Here is a 21,168-nt window from a genome sequence, read left to right as displayed (position 1 = left end):
CCTGCAGCGCAACAGCAGCGCCCTGAGCTACGAGGCAGAGCTGCCCATAAGCCCTGACCACGGGTCTGCATGTCGCGACACGGCTTTGTGGGCGCGGTGTGAAATAGAGGGGGTGCCCTCCTCCCAGGCGCTGCCTTCGTGAGTCTTCCTCCGCTGACGCTGCTTTGCAAGTTCTCACCTCCTCCTCCCAGCCGGGCCCACGCTTCTCTCGCCCCTCCGCTGAGGGCAAGCCGCCCCCAGCCTTCGCCTCTCACCATTTCGCCTTCTCTTCCCCAGCACCTAAAGCAGTTACACACGGCAGCGCCGGGCTGCCGGCAGGGATCTCCCCGACCCCGGGAAGCCGGCAGTGCCCGGCCCGGCCCTCCCCGGCAGCGCGGCCCTCTGCCTCCCCCTCGCGGTGCCGCGCAGCATCGGCCCCCGCCTCGTGCTTTGCTCCCGGGTCTGAGCGCTCCGCGCAGCGTTGGCAGCGGGTGGGCTCCGCTGTACGCGGGCGCTCCTCTCATTCTGCCACCTCGCTACCCGAGGGTTGAGCCGTGCCGTGCCCGGGGAAGTGGCGGAGCTAGCGGGGAAGGCATTGCAGGGACCCCCCCCCGCCGAGCCGCTCCGCCAGCCCGCCATTTCCCCTCAGGCGGCCCTCGCGCTCTGTGCTGCAGTACCGCGAGACGGCCGCTGGGTGGCGCCAGGCGCCCCGCAGGAGCACGGCACGGCGCGGCCCTCCTCGCCTCGTGCTGCGGGGGGACGGGCGGCAGCGGGGCGCGTTCTGCTGCTGAGGGCACGGTGACAGTCCCGAGGGCACGGCGGTGGAAGCGGCTCCTGGTCGCTGGCAGGTGTGCTGAGGTGGCTGGAGGACCACGGGGCGGGCAGCGGGGCTGCGCCCTTTGTGCGGGTGCTGGCATAGCGCGTGGGCACGGCTGAGAAACAGCAAAAGGAGACCAGGCTGTTTGGTAAAAAAAAAGAAACGGTACAGAGGAGTCCAAGAAAATGTTGCTCGGAAATAACAGTGCAGTAAGTGGAGGCAGTCAGGTACCAGGATATTTCCTTGTGGGTCTGCTTATTAGGTTGCACTGTCACCCCTTAAAATACACATCAGAGTCTAAAAGCAGAGAAAAAAGCCAACCTCCTGCTGGACCCTTTCCTCTGCACCATGCACTCAGGCTCAGATTTTCACACCGTTCCAGAAGACGTGCTCCACTAGAGCAGAGAAGGAAGCAGTGCTACCCAACATCTTTCCTCTGCTTGCCGTCTGAATGCGGCCCCCGTGACAGCAGTAACTGCAGTTTCAGAGACTCTGCACATGACACATCCCCTGTAACACCAGCCAGCCGTAAGCATCAGATAGCAACCAGGTGGGACAGTGGCAGCTACCTTCCCATATCCGCCTGTTTGTGAACACCAGAGGCATTTCTGCTGCCCCTCCCCACTTCGCCCACTTGACCTTTGAGGGAGCCCCGCACCGATGCTGTGGCACTGGAACAGCAGGTAGTGGGCTCTTACTGGAGGTCTCCTCAGGACCTCTCCGTCCTCAGACCCACGGGTCGTTATGGGCAGGAACTCGGAGGTCTCTTGAGTTGTTTTGTTTTCTGTTAGTAACAAGCCTCAGAGGAAATCTCACTGCGGCCCTGAAAGCTGCCTTTTTTCAGGAACAGGAACGGAACAAGGATGTTGACAGCCTGCCAAAGTGGATTATTTTTTTTTTTTTTGTAAATAAGGCAGCATTTGCCAGCGTTTGTGTTTAGGATGTAAATTATTCTTGAGAGCTTTCCAGGACTCCCGCAAATTCAGGATGGGAAGAGGAAGGACTCCTGATCAACAGATGATTGAACTGTTGGTGTGGGGAGTCACCTTAACCTCTGGGAGAAGGGCTGGGGATACAGGAGCACAGATCTGGTCACAGGTGCTCTGTACCGAGAATGCTGGTAGAAAACCTGAGAACGTTCTTTTGGAGGAAGTCATTGAATGCTTCCCTCTCTGGCCCCTGGACCACCTGCTTCGCTGGCCAAGCCTGTTTCCTTCAGAGAGTTCAGGCTGTACCACTGCAAACAGAAAAGCGCATTTAGTATGCTTTGCACACAAGTATCTCTTTGCACCAGTTCTTTGGCTTTCCTTTGCTAAAGGCACAGCAAACTCAAAAGGCCCTTGGGGCGAAAGGGAAACTTTCTTTGAGAGGATCCAACCCCTCCGTCAAACCATCTGAAGATTTCTAGCAGCTTTGTCCCAGGTTGTTTTTGAGGCAGGAGCCAGCGGCAGCACAAGGCCCTGTTCCTTGCTGTGGGAAGGAGCATTATCATGTGCACCACAACAGATCCTGCCGGCCTTGCTGAATCGTAAATGTGGCTGCTAGGCACAGTCATTAATCCTTGCTTTTTACACAAGGAACGAAGCCAGCCACAGAGGAGGATGAAACACTTGGGAGGAACAGCTCCGAGCAGGATTTCTCTTTCCTTGGGTCCTGCCTAATTAGGGGTAACCAAGGGTAAATGAACAAAGGGCATTTCATTTGAGCAACTAATTCTTAAGAAAGAGGAGCAATTGACCCTCAGTTTTCACGTCTCCCCATAGATGAGATGCAGCAGGACTGATTTCCAGGCGCTAAGATCCATGGGAACTGTGGGCGCTTGCTACTTCAGCAAATCAGGTCACTGTCTCCCTCTTTTCCTAAAGGAAAGACAGGCCTTAGGGCAAGCATTAAATCCACCATTCCTGTAGGGAATATTGGTGCTGCATTATTGGTTAAAAATGTAGCGTTCCTTTTTGGAAATAAATGGAGAGGGCAGGGTTCTATGTTGAACTAAGAAGCTAAAACAAAGTGAGAGACTTGCCCTGTAGACCTGTTGGGTCATTTGTCTTTTTCTTATCCGAGTTACCTGTGGTGTGAAGACTATTGGGATCCCTTGGTTCAGCTGAGCTATTAGACTCGGTTACGGTTTCTGGCTCACATTTACAGCCTCATCCCCAGCAAAGCAACAGAAGGTTTACTGGAGAATGTAGCCGTGTGCAAGACTCCATTCGAAAAATGTAGTTGGGAAAGCAGAAACTGAGCAATGAGCTCTGCGTGGTGTGCAATCATTTAACTGTGCATTTTGCTAGCACTTCAATTTACAGATCACAGAAGGCTCTGCGGAAATTGCTAAGCAACTTTTCTTCTTCCACAGAAGAAAATTCTGTCAGCCATATTTTATAGCTGGGGAAAGGGAGAGGTTACATAAGGTGAAAGAACTCTTTGGGATACAAACATTCAGCATCCAAGATGAGGAAATAGAGCAACTATCCCTGGACAGCTGCCTGGGGCAGATGCAGGATGGCCACAAAGATTGCTTCCTCCATATGTGACCTTGTCTGCTTGTTTGTTCAGGTTCTTTTTCCCTGATGGTTTTCTTAGACTGGGCAGAAGTGGTTGCAGTCCTTTGTCCTGTTCAACTGCTGGTGGGCACTGAGGTAGAGTTTATGGTATAAAGCTGACTGACACTGACGGAGGAGGACAGGAGGAGAGGAAGGATAGGAATGAACCTCAGAGAAGGGGTGAGGGCTGTATGTTATACATACGCTACAGCAAGGTGAAGTCCTGGTGATTTCATGCATCCATTGGTATGCCGGCATCCAACATGTGAGGACGATGTGGTGAACCCTGAAGGCAAATGGACACACCCTGTAGGAACAGATCAACTTTTTCCTCCAAATATCTCCTTGTGAAGGACTAATTCAGGTGTTCATTATGCCTTTGGCAATGTCCCACCAGTTCCCTCAGCTCCAGTGATTATGCAGGTTATCATAAGATCTATCAAAAGTTTCGTGAGCTGGAGATGGGCTAAACCTGAACGAGGCAAATGCTGTAAGAAATAGTATCATAGAGCTGCTTTGCAAAGCAGGGAGAAGCAAGAAAGTAAAACTTTTCTTGGGTCAGTCTTAATGTAGACAGTACTTCTAGTAGAATCATGACTCCTTATAACCTTTCTGTGGCTGTTCTATTATTTTAGTTACTGCCTTGTGAGAAAGTAGTATCTTCCTAAACCACCCTATCATTTCATTCCAATGTGATTCCCACTTGTATTTTCTTCAGCTGTAATTTGAAGGTTCCTTAGACAGCCTTTTTCCCTTCTTTTGCTTCCCAGGGTGCGGACAGGTTTTTCGGGCTCCTAGAGGTCAGATTTTGCTGGAGAGTTACCCACTGAATGCACGATGCGAATGGACCATCCATGTTCAAGCTGGATTTAACATTGAATTAAGGTAGGTCATAATGGCTTTCAGCCAGTCCTGGTTGCAGGTAGATAATAAGGCATTCACAGCAGAGTCAATGAGAGTCAGCAGCTGGGAGCCCTGGGGCACCACCACTACACATCTGACAACTTCAGCTTACACCTGGCCCAGCTTGTGATGGGCAGCCACTGCACAGATCATCAGTGCTTTGCCTTCAGTTCCCACATATGGAACAGCTGGATGTGGAGGAGAGTTTCTCAGATACTGGGCACAACGTATCTCTCTAGATCTCTTCAACACCTTGACACAAAAACATCCAGTACTTTCTCAGGAGTGCTCCAGGCTGACCTAAAACATTCTCTGTAGAAAAGCTGTAGGAACATTTTGTCTTACGTCAGGAGAGAGTTGCTGTTGGTTCCTGCCTCACATTTAGCCTGCATTTTCCCCTCTGAATTTTCTTTCACTCATTTTACTAGCCCTGTCTTCTACCAGCCTCTGCTACTCCTCTCACCATTCATGTGTCAGGAGATGTGACTGTTCTCCTGCAAGGCACTGCTGCTCTAGCCTTTGTGGGCTTTGTCCTGTTGACCCTCCCCAAATGACTTGAGCTTACAGTTCTTGATCAAGTATCTTTCCTAGTGCAGGAAAGGCCCTTTTAGGGTAATTAATACTGTTTTCATATGTGCATGGCAGGGAGCTCACACACACAGCAGGGAGCTTGGCAGGAGATCACATTCAAAACCCACTAGCTAATATAATAAAAACAGTAGCTAAAGCCTTCACATCAATATTTCACCAGCTTTGGAGCCCAGGCAAAGGAACTATGCTAGATACACAAACATATTTCTTCCTATATACTTAAAGAGATTTAATATTTAATAAGAGGAAGATAAATAAATTGAACAGCAATGAAGAGCTTGTGGCATTCCAACGCTAATACCCTTTTCTTCAGACTCACAAATGCAAGCCCACTGTGTAGTTATGAGCAGCTGTAATTATTGCCTGGTTAGTGCTGGAGCCTCTTGGCTGAAGAATTATGTAGCACATAATTCTCCAAACACAGAGAGACTCAGGGAAGCAATACTATGAGGAAGAGTTTGGCATCATAACACAGCTTGACTTTGGTCTCAGAGTATGAGCTGTAGCTATTTTGCTTTTAAAATACATTGTTGGCTCTGTGTGTGGTATATACAGCACAGGTTAAGGAAGATGTTAATCCAGTATTTTTACATTTTTAAATGAGACTTTATCAATTGTGAAGGTCTTCAGCCAAGAAGCTCTTCAGCAACTACAGCTGTCAGCCTGCCTTCACTTCTATGGGGAAGGGTATGAAAGCAGAAATGGATCCCGTTCATGGATATTAGTGATGGATGCCACCCATCCTTGGGTAAAGAGATGACATCCAATGACAACAGGTGCGGTGTACTAGAAAGGGAGAAAAGACTACTTTAACAGAGAGCACTAGAACAAGCTGGAGTACTTGCCGTGACATGCTGTAGTGGAATGCTGTAAAATAAGACAGCAGATGCACTAAGTCTTTGGAAAAAAATAGGGCCTTCTTACTGGACCCTGAGGACCACCCACAAGTGTTTGGAAGATGTAGTTGTGCATGATCTGTGCACTTTGCTCCTACCCTTACTGTTACCAGAAGATGAAGAAATGTATTCAGTATGAGAGGCACCTTCCAGTAAGCACCTGTCTCTTTCTCCCCATGTCTATACTGCCTATAGTTAAACTCAATACTCAGTATCAGCTTGTTGTGGCATAATGTTACAGTCCAGCTGGAGAAGGCTCTAAGAGGGAAGGCCTGAGCTATCAACCTTCTGGTGTCAGCAGCTACATTTATCTGAGCTAGATAGCCTTGGAGAAGCATAACCCCTGTGCCCAGCCTGAATTAAACTCGATGCCTGGGTGCCTTGGGATTCCAGCAGATGGGATGGCATTTCCAGGGAAAGACTGGGAGCTGTCCTGAAAGTCCATGCTTAATCCTGCCACCCTGTGTGACAGAAGGCATAGGAGGAAATCTCTAGGCCAATAGACATAAGGTCCTGTTGTCTGCCTCACATAAGAAAACCTTGGAGTGTTCTGAATCTTCTGAGGTTTTCAAGGTGGGCCTCAAACTGGTCACTGGTACCTCAGCAGATGGATACTGGGGAAGAAGGGTATGTTTATCTGGAAACTTCTCATTTAAGTCATACCTACACAGAAGAGTAGGCCTCTAGCATCATCTTCCCGGGCCTGCCATCCTTGCCAAACCTTTGCGTTTGCTGCATTCTGTATAGACGCGTTGATTCCCTCTGTGAGGGCTGACTGCTTAGAGCTCTAACACAGCCAGCCTTGTGCTGAATCAGCATCACTGGGAACAAAATAACGCCTTTCTTCCTTCCCTCTGTGTGTTCCTCACAAGTTCTGTTTGCTGTTGCTCTAACGGCTTGCAAGGGCAAGGGATCGGGACAGAAAGGGATAAAAGTGTTTTGTCTCTGCTTACACAGGGCAGGAAGAGTGAAACTCTCAGGATCAGATAAATCTTCTCTTGCCTCAAGCTGTGCCATGCTGTCCTTTGGGGGTTGACTAAACAGAGCTGTTTTGATAAATGGTGCCCAGACTGCAGTGATAGTTTATCTGTTTTTTTGGTGGTTTTTTTTTTTCCCCAGCCTTTCTTTCCCTTGGGTTGTAACGTATAGGCTCCCTCAGCCCAAGCCACAACAGGGATGTCATACCGGAGTAGTAGTAGCCTACAACTTTCAGTCATTTTTGTTAATGTCTCAGCAGAGACAGTTTTAAATCTTTTCCTTTGGCTATAAGATTTTGTCAGAGGGATTGGTGGTTGTGTTCCCACTGCAGACAGTAATGAAATCAATATGGTATTTTTCCACTGTTTTGCCTCTGATGACCAGTAGCACTAAATTAAAAGGCTTAACTTTCTAATAGCCAATAGAATTAGGATATAATCACAGTTTTACAGGTAAGGGATGTAAAACTCATTACATAGACTGTAACTGACTTAAACAGAGATACACATTGCAGTCTGTAAAGAGTCCTGTCAACTAGTCTATAGCCAAGAAGCTTTGAGTGACTTTAGCAGACTTTTTGACCTACTAGTTCTGAGTCTTAATCTTCGGTTCTTATGTCATCAACACAGACTATTTCCTTTATGCTAAGGAAAATATAATGCCTTTCATATTTCACATTCTGTTTTCTTCTTTTCTAAAGCACAGGAAACCATTAAAAACAGTATTCTATATACAAGTTTTTCATTCACCGTGTGTGACGTCTCTTGCTATTCTTTGTTCAGGAATGCACTGCCTGACAGAGCTTGCCTCTGCATCTGTATATAGTACTATACAGGGAGTTAATGCTGTCATCCCAGTTCTTTCTCTCATTACATGGCAGGCATCCCAGAAACATTCCTGGTATACTTACAAACATACTTAATTTTAATCAGAAATGTAACAGCTCAGAGAACTCAGTAAATATATTTAGAATTGAGTCAGAATAAACTGCAGCCTGATAAGTGCGACAGGGATGAATGGTACAATGCTATAACGTGATGGAAAGTACAGTGATAGTAGACAGGTAGCAAAGTCTTTGGCTGGAGCAAAGGAGAACAAGCCAAAATGCAACAGCTGTAAACAATAAAACAAAGGAAAAAAGCTGCTTACCTTACAAAGGCCTCAGGTAAGCAGGGATCTTCAGCAAAACACCCTCACCTCCCCTGTCAACCCTTAAATGAAGTCTGGGAAGGGATGGATCCTGGCTCCACCTCTTCCAGTCACTCAAGTGCATTGCATGCACCTGAGCTCCCTGGGTTGGCCCTGCCTTCCCACCAGGTGCTCAATTACTGCTTCAGGCCCTGACTTAGCATTTCTGCTACAAACTGGTTAATTTGTATTGCTTTGTAACTTCCATAAGGGGAGGTCTCTGGGATTTGGCCTGCTAGCTAAAGGATGTTTTGAAGACATAGCATACAACCTGTTGCCAGTGGAGATGTCTCTGGCAAGCCTGACAGAACTAGAATTCAGCCTTCCAACACATGCATTTTATGCAAAGCTAAGTTGAATAAATCTCTTATGAATATTAAAAGCAGGTGTCATTTTTTTTTCTTATTTTATACTCCACCAGATTATTTAAAAAATGAGGGGCTCTGCTCCATTGATACAGCTTCCTACAGCTGCTCATCCATTTCTCTTTGTGTAGTGTACTCCTGATGCTTTAAAACCAACTGCATGGTCTGAACAAAGGTGACTGAGTGAAAAAGACTCTTAGGTCAGTTCATGAGTTGACAGTAAAAGGTAATTTCATGTAACACAGGAGCTTCCTTATGGCCCGAGTCTGCAAAAGAGAAGAGCAGGAAATAGGCTCTAGTACTCTTTTGCCTCTTCAGACTGTGAGATCTCTGGCAGTAGATCCAAAATTTGGCTCATCTATTTGGTGCGAAAACACAGTCTTTCCAAAACACTACGCCCCCACTGGAAAAGGCAGCAGAGAAGGTTTGACCTAAATACTACGGCATATGGATTTAGGAGTTCTCAAGAAGACTGAGAATATTAGGAGTTTCATTTATAAAATGATCTTCAGTTAGTAACATGGCCTTTTCCCAGGCCCAGACCTTCTCATTCTTTTCTTCTGTACCAGGCCTAGGCCAGGCACCCCTAAGCCTTTGCTTTTTCTTCAGAATCCCTTGGTGTTTCTTACTCTGCTTCTCATTCGTATTCTGGTGGCATGCTTTGGCTCTGTGCCCTGCTGAACTCAAACAGCAGCATATAACGTTGCTGTTAATGAACGAGAGTCTTGTGCAGTGGCTGGATCAAAGCTAGGAAAGACAGATGTTGTGGGAAAAAGCTTCAAATATTTCTCTTCTGCTGTCCCTTATTTCTATCTTTAAAAGAAGGGCAAGTGCAAGACATCAGGGGTTTACTACCATTTTGCTTTCTAATGTTCTGTACTGTTTCAGATTCCCTTTCTCTGTCTCTTTCTTCTTCTGTCACGTCTCTGAGTTTTCATTGTCCCCAGAATTGCTGGCTTTCAGTGTAAACAGCTTTTGATCCTTGGTCTTTAATACCATTACTTTTAGTACCTAGGACTCTACTTAGGGGAAAGAGAACAATTTTTAGCAAACAGCTAGGAAAAAAAATATACCCCCTACTGCATCTGACTGTAGGTGGAATTTTTAACATTGTGAACTGGTTAGGGTCCTGATGTGTGTGAACAGACTGTATGACCTCAATTTAGACCTCACTGTTCAGCCACTTAAAAACCTTCATGGAGCACCTCTGTGAAGTCGCTTCCAAGGATCGTGATGCAAAAACTGAGATGGAGTGAGAGGGCCTTCGTGTTATCAGCACCTGCTGATTCACAGAGGTGGGGGCAGTAGCATAACCAAAATTCCAAATACATCAGGCAGGGTGCACAGGGGAGAGTAAGAGGCCTAAGTGTGTGTGTGTCCTTATTCCTCAAGGTTTTCCATGCTGAGCCTGGAGTTTGATTACATGTGCCAGTATGATTATGTGGAGGTACGTGATGGGGACAATTTGGACAGCCGAGTAATTAAGAAGTTCTGTGGGAATGAAAGGCCAGCTCCCATTCGAAGCACCGGGTCTTCACTCCATGTCCTTTTCCAGTCCGATGGATCCAAGAACTTTGATGGATTTCACGCTGTCTTTGAAGAAATTACAGGTAAGATAATCCAAAAAGTGGAACGCTCATTCTCATTAATTCAGTTTCACTAATCTCTCTCCCTGTTTTGCTTCATTAAAAACTTTCATGCTGTGTTGCCTACAGCAGCTTACACAAAGTCAGCGCAGGGAAGGTTCAAAAGCCATCACATAGCATGTGAATGTGAGGCTCTCCTAACAAAGAGTAAGTTCCCTCTACCTGTGTGAAGAGCAAGCATGCTGTTGAGCACAGAAAAGCTGCTGTTTTGTGGGAATTTTCTGTGAGAACCTGAGAACGAAGAGCACAGAAGACAGAGAAAGGGGCACGTATGTCTTTGCAGTTGTGGAATTGCTCAACGCTGTGTGCAGCAGCAGTGACCGTCTCAGTTAGGAGAAACCTGATGCAAAGCTTGACAATTACTTCAGTGAAAATGCCCTGACATGCCTCTGGTGTTGGCTCATGTATCATACCATTAGGGCTTTTCAAATAAAGCGTGTACAAAGAACAGATTCTTTTCTTCAAGAAAGAGAAAATAGAGGCCTTTTCCATTCTGTGATGAACTTAGTGTTATGAATGACAGAAGCGGGGCTCTGGAATTCCAGTGCTTTTGTTAGCATCAGTGCTTCAGTGCCCTGCATTGCTCTCTATTTTTTTTTTTTTTTTTCAGGCTGCTAAATAAGTCAGAAAGCATAGCTTTCTCCTCATTTTGCCACTGCATTTCAACCCATATGTACGCTCACTCTGGATTTCCCTTGTATAGCTATGAAGGGAATTTTGGTCAAATATATCCCCAGTGCTTCTGGCACAGAAGACTGATCAGGAAGCGCTGCTTTGCCATAGGAAAACCCTGCAGGATCTATGACTCAGCGTAACTTGCCTTCTGCACACCCCGATGACCCACATTTCATGATGTTGTCCAGAGTATATCTGGCTCAGGAAGTTTATTTAGTTTGTATAATCCTTCTATAAATATACAAACCTACCATGGATCAGCTGTTGCCAGTGATCGGGGTTGTAACTAGCAATCTGAAGTGTGCATACCGCTGCATGCGGTGCCTACGGCATTCCTGAGCCTGCCCCGTTCTTCAGCTGTTACCTTTAGTATACCCGTTAGTAATGTAGCTGCAGCACTTAGCTATTGATAGTTTGCCTGGGCTTACAGCAGGAGAGGTGATATAGAACAAACGACTGTGGTGTGGGCTATGTTGCATAAGGGCTGCCTACACTCAGGAAACTAACATTTTCCATATGGCACAAGCTGAATTGATTCTGTTTTCTCTACCCAGCAGGGAACACTTGGTATTCGAATACTGTTGAGCACTTTATTTCCGCCCCATTTTTAGCGGTAATTATTCTGAGGCTGGGTGGTTGCAAGTGTGGTAATCCACACAGAGCATGTTGCAAAGGGCTTCTTAGAGTTTGTGAGGAGGTCTCATTGTACGCTTTATTATGAGGCTGTTCTGGCCTAATGTGTAACTGCAGTGAAAGGCTTTTAAAATACTCCCAGCGTCTCTTTGTGTGCAGCATTAACCTGGCCAGCAGGACAGTTTTGGGGAAGAATACAGCGTGCATGGGGCAGTGCAGAATTGAGAGCAAGGGCAGCACAAGATCGAAAGCTCTGGCAACGCGTTACAAAGTGAAGCGTTTCCCCTGAGATTCCCCTCTGTGCACAGCCTTGTGGAAAGCTGAGGTCTCAGGAGGAGGCTGCGCAGGGTTTGCTAGAGCAATAGCCTGTGGTGCAGGTGGGAGCTGCAGCAACACTTTCAGGATGTGGAGCTGACCAGGTGTTGCCAGCAGCTTAGTGGTGTAATGGAGAGGAGTAGAAAGGTGGTTTGTGCTTCCCTTTCTGTTTCCCTTCCACTGAGCTCTGTGCTGACTTATAAGTCATAGCCTGCTGAAGCAGTGACATTGGCTGCACGGAGGTCACTGGTTCAACAGCCAGAAAGATTTTGATTAATACAGAATAAGTTCAAAGCCTATATTCCCCTTTAGAAAGGTTGCTCAGTATGTAGTTCTTAAAGGAAGAGACCGTACAGCCTGCTGCGCTGCCTGATCTGGAAGCAGGTGTTAGGTCCCTGAGCTCTGTCACTCATCCCATGCCAACTGTCAAATGGAAGCCAGTAATTGGCATGAGTGACATGAAGACACTCAGCAGACTTCATATGAGAAGGGTGGAGGGCCAGATGGGGAGGCATCAGGATCTCCTAGGGATTAGACATATGTTGGATCTGTTTAGATGAAAGCCTGTTGTTGAATTTCAATAGCACTCTACTTTCCGTACCCATAATGTAGTGATCTTTGACACAAAATAGGGGCCTTAATGTTTTGCAGTATTGTCCCATGGTGTTTGAAGTTAGGCAATCAGGACTCTTAAAGAGAAAAATATCTGTTCCTCTTGAGTATCAGGCATTTTCCAGGGTGGTATCTGATGCTTATCTTCATTCACAGTTATGAAAAAAAGCTGGGGTGAGGACAAAGCTGAAAGTACTCTGGCTTCAAACCAGTGACTACAGCTATCAGTTTGTACAAGCTCTCCTCCTTCTCCTGCCCCTTCTCAGAGATTTTTTAGGTTAGTTGGACACAGTACAATTGCCAGATATACATATTCCTCTTCAGGAACAAATTACTGTCCTTAGTTAGACCTTAATCCTCAGAGAGAACTGGGAGATATTCACTGGCCACACAGACACAAGTTGCGCTTACATCTGTATATGAAACCTCTGGAGAAATCCAAATGTGGCATCTATATATCTCTTGTCACTTGCCATCTGGGTACAACTCAAACATCATGCTTCAACTGAAGTATTTTCAAGGAAAACTGCCACTTCTGATATCTGTCATTCTGGACTGCAGCACAGAGAGTGCTTCAAATGTAATAGTACAGAATTATTATGGATCCTGGAACTCATCCTTTAATTCTGAGACGAATGGCAGGAGAAGTGTAGGTTGGTGTTATACTTCTTTAAATTAGGCTAAGCCTAAACACTGCTGGAGCTCGATGTAAATTATTTTTCTTCCATAAACCTTTCTCACATTTGGACAGTAGTCAGAGAAAAATGTTAAGAATAAGAATGCTGGGGAAAGAACTTCCCATCCATAGCAGATCTCCTCTTCAGTGAGTGTAAAAAAGCTTTTTAACAAGCATTAGGCCATTTACTGTATCTTCCTCACTTTTTACCAGAATATGCAATTTACCCCCAGCCATAATGTAACAAGGAAAGACAGAACCTCATGCTATTGAGACATCATGAATGTTCTTGTTTCTCTCTTATAGCTTGTTCTTCATCTCCATGTCTTCACGATGGAACATGCATTCTTGACAAAAGTGGTACTTACAAATGTGCCTGTCTCGCTGGCTATACTGGGAGTCGCTGTGAAAACTGTGAGTACGGACACTGTGTGTACGATCACCCTCCAGGGTTGTCATTAATGCAGGCCTTTGAATGTTAGGAAGTGTCACTGGTATGTAGGCTGAGTCAAACTTAGTTCCAGAGAATGCACTTGTAGCATTTCTAGAGACATGCTGTGCGCAGTTTGTGAAGGTTTCCACTGAATATTGTTGGAGCTTTATCTCTGTGTGCAAAAGGGTAAAACAGAATTGAAGCTGGTGAACAGCATACAAGAAATCTTGTGATGGACCAGCCTTTTCCAGAGATAGTAACCTGTCTGCTACTTCCCACTGTATGGAACAGCAGTTCTCTTCTAACAGCACATACCTCAGCTGAGCCCTACGTTTGAGGTGTTAGCCAGAGTCAGTCCCAGGACATCTGTTCTCCTTAATGGCCATCTGAAAGGTAGAGCACTGGCACCTCGAATGACAGAGCTTTGGGGTCAGAATGAACAACAAAGTAGTTGATTCTGTCTGTGTTGGTGGTCCTCCGTGTACGTACAGTCATTCACGTGATTTTGTTCCACCAACTGAATGCTGTTGAAATCTGATCAAACCCACTGTCTGTTTATTGTTTTTATTTCTTCATGCTCGAGCAAATGACTTCATCTAACAGGGCTCTAAAGAGCAAGGAAGAGTAAGAATTGTGCGATACATGCTATGATAAAGGCTTTATCATATCTACTGACTGAAAGGAGCAGTGTCCATAATTTAAAGGCACTGAGTTAGAGTTCCAGCTGACTCTGGAGGATTCCAGTGATAACAGTGAAATATAACTGGGACTATATTTGGCCCAAGACAAAAAGTATGACTTACTTCAGAATAGCCAATATGCACCAAACCTCACTGCTTCAAAACCTTTTCTGCACTTGTGCCTGCCTCAGAAATAGATTTCTGTCCTGAAATTGCTTTTACTTCATCAGGGAAGTTAAATCATAGTGACATGGAACTTCCATACATTATTAAATGGATTATTTTGAGATACAAGACCTTTAGATTTATATGGTTTCAGAACTAGTTTGTAAGAGCTGACTTTTTCTCCCAGCAGACCAGAACAGGAGTAGTTCTACATACTATATAAACCCAAAAAAGTTTTGGTTCAGAAAATCATGCCATATCCTACCAGATCTCAGATTTCTGATGTGTTTTTGGTGTAAAGTGGGCTGCTGAAACTTGAGAGTTCGTGACTTACGGGCTAATGTGGCAGGCTCTTCTTCTGCTAACAACCCTTTTCCTGCCAGTAGCGGGTCATTTAGGGACTGGAAACTTGAAGCTCTTTGCAGTTACTCAGTGAGATTATATTCCTGTTTGGAGGAGAGAAATGAAAAAAGAAAGAAAGATTCCCATTTGATTCAGAACCAACCTAAATTTCAAATTAAATAAATTTCCAGCAAGCCTCAACCCTAGTTTTGGCAGGCATTACACTACAGCCAAGGAATGTAAGAAAGCTCACGTTCTTCTACTTCTGTAATTCCAGTGTAGAAATTTCAGCCACGTAACATAAGCAGCAAACAACAAAGGAAGTAGAGGATAAACAATAGGATGAGGCTTCCATCTTAGTGTAAGCAGTAGAGGCTGTACGTAGTAACGGACCAGAGGGAGGACATACTTAAAAATATACACAGAAAGATCTTTATCTTGAGAGGAATCCTTTAGTTTGATTTTTGAAAGAATAGAGCAGTTGGATAAAATATTGCTACTTTCTAATGTTTGTGGCAGCTCGCTGGACTTTTGCTTAAGCTAGGAAATACTTAATTCAACACCTACATTTCTGTCTTCCGTAACATACATAAAGGTTGACTTTTTTTCTTATATATGAATAAAAAAGCATCACGCTGGGAAAACATCATGGCAAACCTTTGTTCCTTCTGGCTTCAAAGAAGTTTTTTTTTTTTTAATATTTCCTTCAGTTTTGCCAAAACATATCGTAAGTATTTTCCAGTATATAGGGGAAAAAGAAGCAGAAAGCTGATGTTTGGTTTGTCTTCTAAGAGCAAAAAGAAGAACTGGAAAATACATTTGTGGCTAAAATTATTTTAAAATTAGTCACATAGTTTCCTGAACAGCTTTGCAGTTTAAATATTAAAGGGAGATCACTTTATGCTCAGGATCTTCTGTCTGTTAGGTTTGCAGCAACAGTGCTTTCCTGTGACTTGTGAGGTCAAACCAAGGCAATAACGTTACTTCTGTAGAAAATAGTCATAAAATGGTCACTCTTCGGAATGCTGAATATGACTTTGGACACTGTCAGCCTGGTTCTTTCAGGCTGGTTTTCTTGGAGTAAGACAGGTAGAATCCCATTAGAAAAATGGATAAAAGAGAGAAGAAAATTAGAGACCCTTGGTGTTAAGTGGATGTAGAAGATTTGAGGTGGAGCAGCAGAAGGTAGCCAGAGAGATATGAGAGTTTTAGTCAGAGAAATCCAAGGGGTTCACTCTGGAGGAGGGGAAAGTGAGGGATTATCTCATTGAGGAAAGAGCTGAGGCCAGATAAAACTAATTAAGCAATAAACATTTCATGACAGAAACAGAGAACTTCTAAGTCCCTTATTGTCCCAGTGCAAGTCTATCTTTTTATCCATTTCCATTTGTAGTTTTAAAGGTTTGGGAATCACTGTGGGACTTATGGCAATTGCTCTAACAACAAACCTCAAGGAACCCATTTTTTCATCTGTTAAAGTAAACTCCATCTGTTTAACAGGATCATCAACATTGGTCAAGCTGCTTTCCTGGGGTAACATGCAGCCCTAATTGTTCTGTCAGTTGCAATTTGCAATATTAATAAAATGATTAAAGGCACAGATTGCTGATTACTAGTGCTCTCTTCTCTCTTTTACTGTGGCAGACAGTAGAAGACTTTGTTTCCAGTCTGAGGGAATATGGTGATATAAAGGCTTCAACAGTACAAGCTGGAGTGCAGGCACATCTCTTTCTAGCAGCCATTAATATTTCAACCAGTCATGCTTAAGGTCAAGAAATGCTTACTTTAAATATGTCTGATTGCATTCCAAAGATTGCTTTTTTAAAAAAAGGATCTATAAGGAATTGTAAAACAGATGCCAACCAACGGAGTGAGATCTTTCCTTTCTTTTTCTCTCCTAAAACACGGTACCAAGAAAAAACCTAGTGACAAGCAACAAATACCTTCTGAAACATAGGAGTGCTTTGTTAGAATGATACAGTAAGTAGAGGAACTTAACTCCTATTTGAAATTCTTGGACTTCTTCCCAATCTTAAGCTGAATTTGCAGTATACCTGTACACTCCTCCTAGTGACCCCTGAGCCAACTGAGATCAAAGCCAGGCTTTTCTGTCTGACCTCTGTGGATTTTAATGCAAATAATGCTGCAGCCAGAAGTGTGGCAAGTGCCAAAAACTCTCTCAGCCTGTAAAACTCTGAAACAGAGCAGCAGCTTCCTCAAAAGACATAGTAGGGAAAAACTAATGAGCAAGTGGTCTGATCATGGTGCTCTACTCAAGCGACTACTAAATCATCTGCTGAGGTATCAGACTATCAGTGACACTGTACAGTGTGACAACTGCTTGGTCATCTCAAACTTAAAAAGGCCTTTTCTAAAGTCTCAGTGTTGAGTTTGCCTGCTGAGGATGCAGCTGTGGGGAGATGGTAGCCTGGTACCCCATGGCAAATGTTTTCCCCCTCTGCTTGTTCTCCTCCTAGGACAGGGTATTCTGGCTCAAGAGTCCTCCCAGGGCCCGCTGTCCCCAAAGCAAGAGACCTTGACCTCATCCTGCCCTGAAATTTCCTGTTACCTTTATTTCAAAGAAAGCCAGGCAAACTAGAGTTCCTACGCAAATAAGGGATCTCACGTTGAATAGGGAATTCAGGACTCAGAACCGATTTCCATTTTCATTCTATTTCTTGCTCCCGTTTGCCAAGAAGAAAGGCTTTGTTCTGCATCCTAATGACGGGTCTAATCCAGCTGGCTAAGCTGTATGAACTAACTCCATGATGTAGCCTTTGATGTTTCTAGGGCTGGCCTTACCATGTTCCAATCAGCCTCTGAATATAGCTTTCAGACCCTTCCCTACTGCTGAAACAATCCCCTTCCGTCCTTCTCTGCCCTAAAAACTATGACTTGAGATGGTTCTTAGGGATGTCCTTGCCCTTAGCTGACCGACTGATGTTTTAAAAAGGGAGAAAGTATTTACATTGCCCTATTCCCTGCAGTTGTCTTCTGCTGTGGGAGAAATGAGCCCAGTTGTCAGTACTTGGCATAGCCTAGACAGAATTTTAATCCCAGTAGATTCTAGGATGAGGCACATGGGGAAAGTTTCTAGTATTCTCACCTAACCATGGACATGCAATGTAGAACTTTCTAAGGGTGTGCTTTTTTTTCCATTGAAAAGTAGCTATTACAGCTTTTTTTAAAGGGACAGAATTCTTCCCCACTGTTGTCAAGTTGGCTGTTTTTGGGTGGCTATGCCAAGAAAGTGAGAGCAATGCCACTGTTTCTCCATCACATTGCTCCTGTGCTCCCTGCAGGCATACCTGTTTAGAATGAGAAATAAGACACCATCTCCTTCTGCCAAAACACATATGCACATGGAGCTGCTGAGGAGTAAAGGCTACTGGCCTTTTTCACAGTCATTATACTAGGGTTCAGCTTCCTTTAGACCCGTACACCAGGAAAAACCTTTGACTGGAAAGCATCAGTTCCCAGGTTTTACAGACTAACAGGCTAAAGCTTAAATCAACACAATCCTTTAGCCTGTCACATTGCAAAGCTGTAGTGTCTTCCAGAGCCTTCCTCAGACTTTACCTGGGAAGCATGGTAGAATCCCTACTTGATGGTACAGTTGCCTTGAGCACTGTTACTCAGTAGAACTGCTCTTTATGAGAGGGACTGTTCAGGCAGGGTAAGATATTCCTGCAGAGAAGACATGGCTAGTGCAGTTATAGAGGAAGCTGGCCCACCTTTCAGTTCAGTATATTTCCTGCAGCTTTCTCCCCTGGTTAGAAGAATGTCAGAACTGCTTACATAGCAACTGCCAAACCAACAAACATTATGCCTGGTGTTTACCAGGTACCTAACATCCATTTTGGGTTACCTTAGTTCCCTGAGCTGCCAGCTAAAGCTCTTCGGATCCCATTAAACGAACAACCAAGATGCCCTGTCCGGAGGGCAGGAATACCTAAAAGAAGAATGCATTTGTTGGCTGAGGTTGGAAATTACTGCAAATGTCCAAAACGATCAAGTGCTGCCTGTGAACCAGACTGCAAAACGCTTGTCCCTAGGACTGCTCTTTCCTTCAGCTCTGTCAGTGCAACTATCGGATTGAGCAAGTCATGCAGTCTGTGAGAAAGTTGCTAATACCATTTAGCAGTGATTGATTTCATAATATTTTATAGTGTTTTGAAACACCAGTGAGTAACTACAGCTGATAACAAGGCTTAAAGAGACAAGATAATGACTTCATTGATAATTCTTCCTGTCCCTTTGTTATTTTCTTAATGTCTATTAAATAGCCAATTTGTTAAGCTTTTCAAAAAGGACAATTGGTAAAGAACTTTCTGGCAAAGAACATAATATCCTGCCCAGGGCATAGCTCCAGGCATTGCTATCTTCTCCATCTGAAGTTGTCTTTTCTGAGATAATTCATAGGAAATCTCCATTTCCCCCACCCCAAAACAGTCCTGAGCATCTTCCTCTGTCTACTAACGTGCCTCAGAGTAAAATTATTCAGAGGACTCTCCCCGGTATGACTTGCTTTGTGAAAAGATCAATCAGTGTTACAGGAGGACAGCTTGATCCAAGCTTCTTACCATGCTGGACAGGACAAATGTTTTTCCTCATTGCTTCATCAGTGAATCACTAAGGAGACAAAGTCATCTTCCCAAGTCTGCTCTAACTTGTGTCACAAATGAGCTTTTCAGCACAAAATAATTGTACAGCAAGCCAAACATAATGCACTGTGCCACACTCTTGGGTCTCCCCTACCCTTTGCAAAAGTTGCAAACTGCAGAGACTGGTGTACAGCTGTAAGTTGCTGTTGGAGATATTTTCTGCCTCCTAGCTGAGGGGGAAGGCATGTGTCTTTTGATTTCCCTGGAGCCTGAAGAACTTAGACCCAGAGTAGATGATGGATTTGAGTTCTCTGCCTCTAACTGCTCCTTGTTCTCTCTGAAGACAACCGATCCACAGCTCATAGCTTCTTAGGTGCAAATGTACAGATTACATGTTCTTGAGTTGCATTGGGGTAACCTTAAAACCACTTTGAAAGCTTGCTGGAATAACCAGCATGCAGAAACACTGACAGTTTCACTCTTTTCCCCAGCCCCCAAAGTTCATTGAAAGGCTTTGTTCCTCCTTGAGGATTTTACACTCAAACATGTCTGAGCCAGGTACCTTACATGCTTCCCTTTGTTGTACTCATGGGCATGATTCCACTGCCTTGCACGCTGTTTGCAGCTGATACAAAACACTACTAAGGCAGGATGGCCCCAGGTGGTAGGAATGACGACACAAACGGTATCCCACTTGCTCTTTCTTATGGCTCCCATATGCCTCTTTGTACGCTTCAAGAGCCCAGCAACTGCTTTTCACAGCCAATCAAATCCCCCTTCTACTTCTTTAGTACTCTCCTGCTTTTTAATTCCTTTCATTTTCCTTTTCCCTACACCCTCATCTCAACACTTCATAATTTTGACCTCTTCCTCTTAAACAGGCAACGCCAGATCATCTTTTCTATCTAAAATCCAGCTTAGATCCCTGCAAAAGGCCGAATGAGCTATGCTGTCAGCTACAACAGAGTGAATCTACATCACAAAATGGTGTTTTCCTGTTATAGCTAACACACGTTCACAAACAGTTCCAAAACAGTATGAAATTCTTTAGAATGTCTTTCTCATCCAGCATTGCCTAGGCTTGTCCCTGCTTAGCTGGAAAGCTGACATCTCCAAAATGAAACACCTCGAGATGATTTACTCTCCTTCATAATTTAGTATAATAATGAATGTATCAGCTTCTCTGCGGCCCTACAATCTTCCCTCTGAGCAGATTGTGTTCTCCCCTGCAGTATGATATCATGATGTTTTCCAAACAACGCACTGGGGAACTCATTCTATATATTAGTTCTTGCAGATAATAGAGAAAGTATATTCTGAAGATTATTAGGACTTACTCAGTCCAGTATCCCAGGCACAAATAGGTCCAGTTGTATAATTAAATAGGCCATCCGAGCGCCGGAAAGGTTGTATCCAGAAACACAACTTTCTAAGGGCTGTGAACAATGCTGATAAAGATCAAGTGGCTAACTGTAAGGAACAACCTCCAAATTGCCTCCGGATGAATAAATCACAGTGGGTGATCCAAGCATATTTTCACATGGATACTGTCTCATTCACGGAAGCAGGGAGCTGGAAAACATCAAGGATGAGTTCCAATTGGCTGGACGGGAATGAAAAGATTTGAATTTCAGTAGGGATTATGTCATAGTTTTGTGCAATTATTCCTAGCTGGTAGAACTGCTGCAAAAGTGAGGAGGCCCAGAAAGTAGGACTGGAAATCTACAATCTCTAGTACTTGGGGTTGGCCGATGAGCTGCTCTTGTTATGATTTACTTTGACGTTTCCAGGATTAATGCGAAGACTGGAAAAGATCAACAGTGAGAGGAGCTTTTGAGCTTCCAGGACCAATAATCATTGTAGTAAATCGTCATCTCAGTGTTTCTGCATGAGATGGGCTGTTCTTCAAAGTCCAAGACTTTATTTATTCCAAAAAACACTGCTACCACTGTGAACACTTCCTATCACAGTGCCATTGTCTGTTACTGTAGAGGATCTGCTACAATGTTTGCATGTTTTTTTTCTCTGCTTTGAGAATCTCGCTTTTAGAAAAAAACAAATTTTCAACTCAAGCCTCACAAATCTTCACTTTCCTTGATCACCTCCTTCTAATTCCTGCTTGTAGAC

General features: G+C 44.4%; 1 protein-coding gene and 1 long non-coding RNA gene across 3 annotated transcripts in view; one reads left to right on the top strand and one right to left on the bottom strand.

Moving 5' to 3' along the window:
• The window catches only part of PAMR1 (peptidase domain containing associated with muscle regeneration 1), a 53,266-nt gene that overhangs the window by 14,274 nt on the left and 17,824 nt on the right, over positions 1–21,168 (top strand). For both annotated transcript variants that reach the window (XM_421084.8, XM_040701802.2), the window contains exons 4-6: positions 4,110–4,224; positions 9,653–9,870; positions 13,124–13,231. In XM_421084.8, coding sequence (XP_421084.5) covers positions 4,110–4,224; positions 9,653–9,870; positions 13,124–13,231 — 441 coding nt within the window. The remainder of the gene's footprint in view (positions 1–4,109; positions 4,225–9,652; positions 9,871–13,123; positions 13,232–21,168) is intronic.
• On the bottom strand, positions 994–20,478 carry LOC107053458. The gene is made up of 5 exons (XR_006939453.1): positions 20,379–20,478; positions 18,306–18,389; positions 7,857–14,541; positions 3,544–4,565; positions 994–2,033 (listed from the first exon to the last, which is right to left on the bottom strand). It is a non-coding gene; the product is annotated as an uncharacterized LOC107053458 (long non-coding RNA).

This window comes from Gallus gallus, chromosome 5 (genome assembly GCF_016699485.2).
Source record: "Gallus gallus isolate bGalGal1 chromosome 5, bGalGal1.mat.broiler.GRCg7b, whole genome shotgun sequence".
NCBI classification, from domain to species: domain Eukaryota; kingdom Metazoa; phylum Chordata; class Aves; order Galliformes; family Phasianidae; genus Gallus; species Gallus gallus.
Note: the sequence above shows the minus strand (reverse complement) of the source record. Positions and strands in the feature narration are given on the sequence as shown.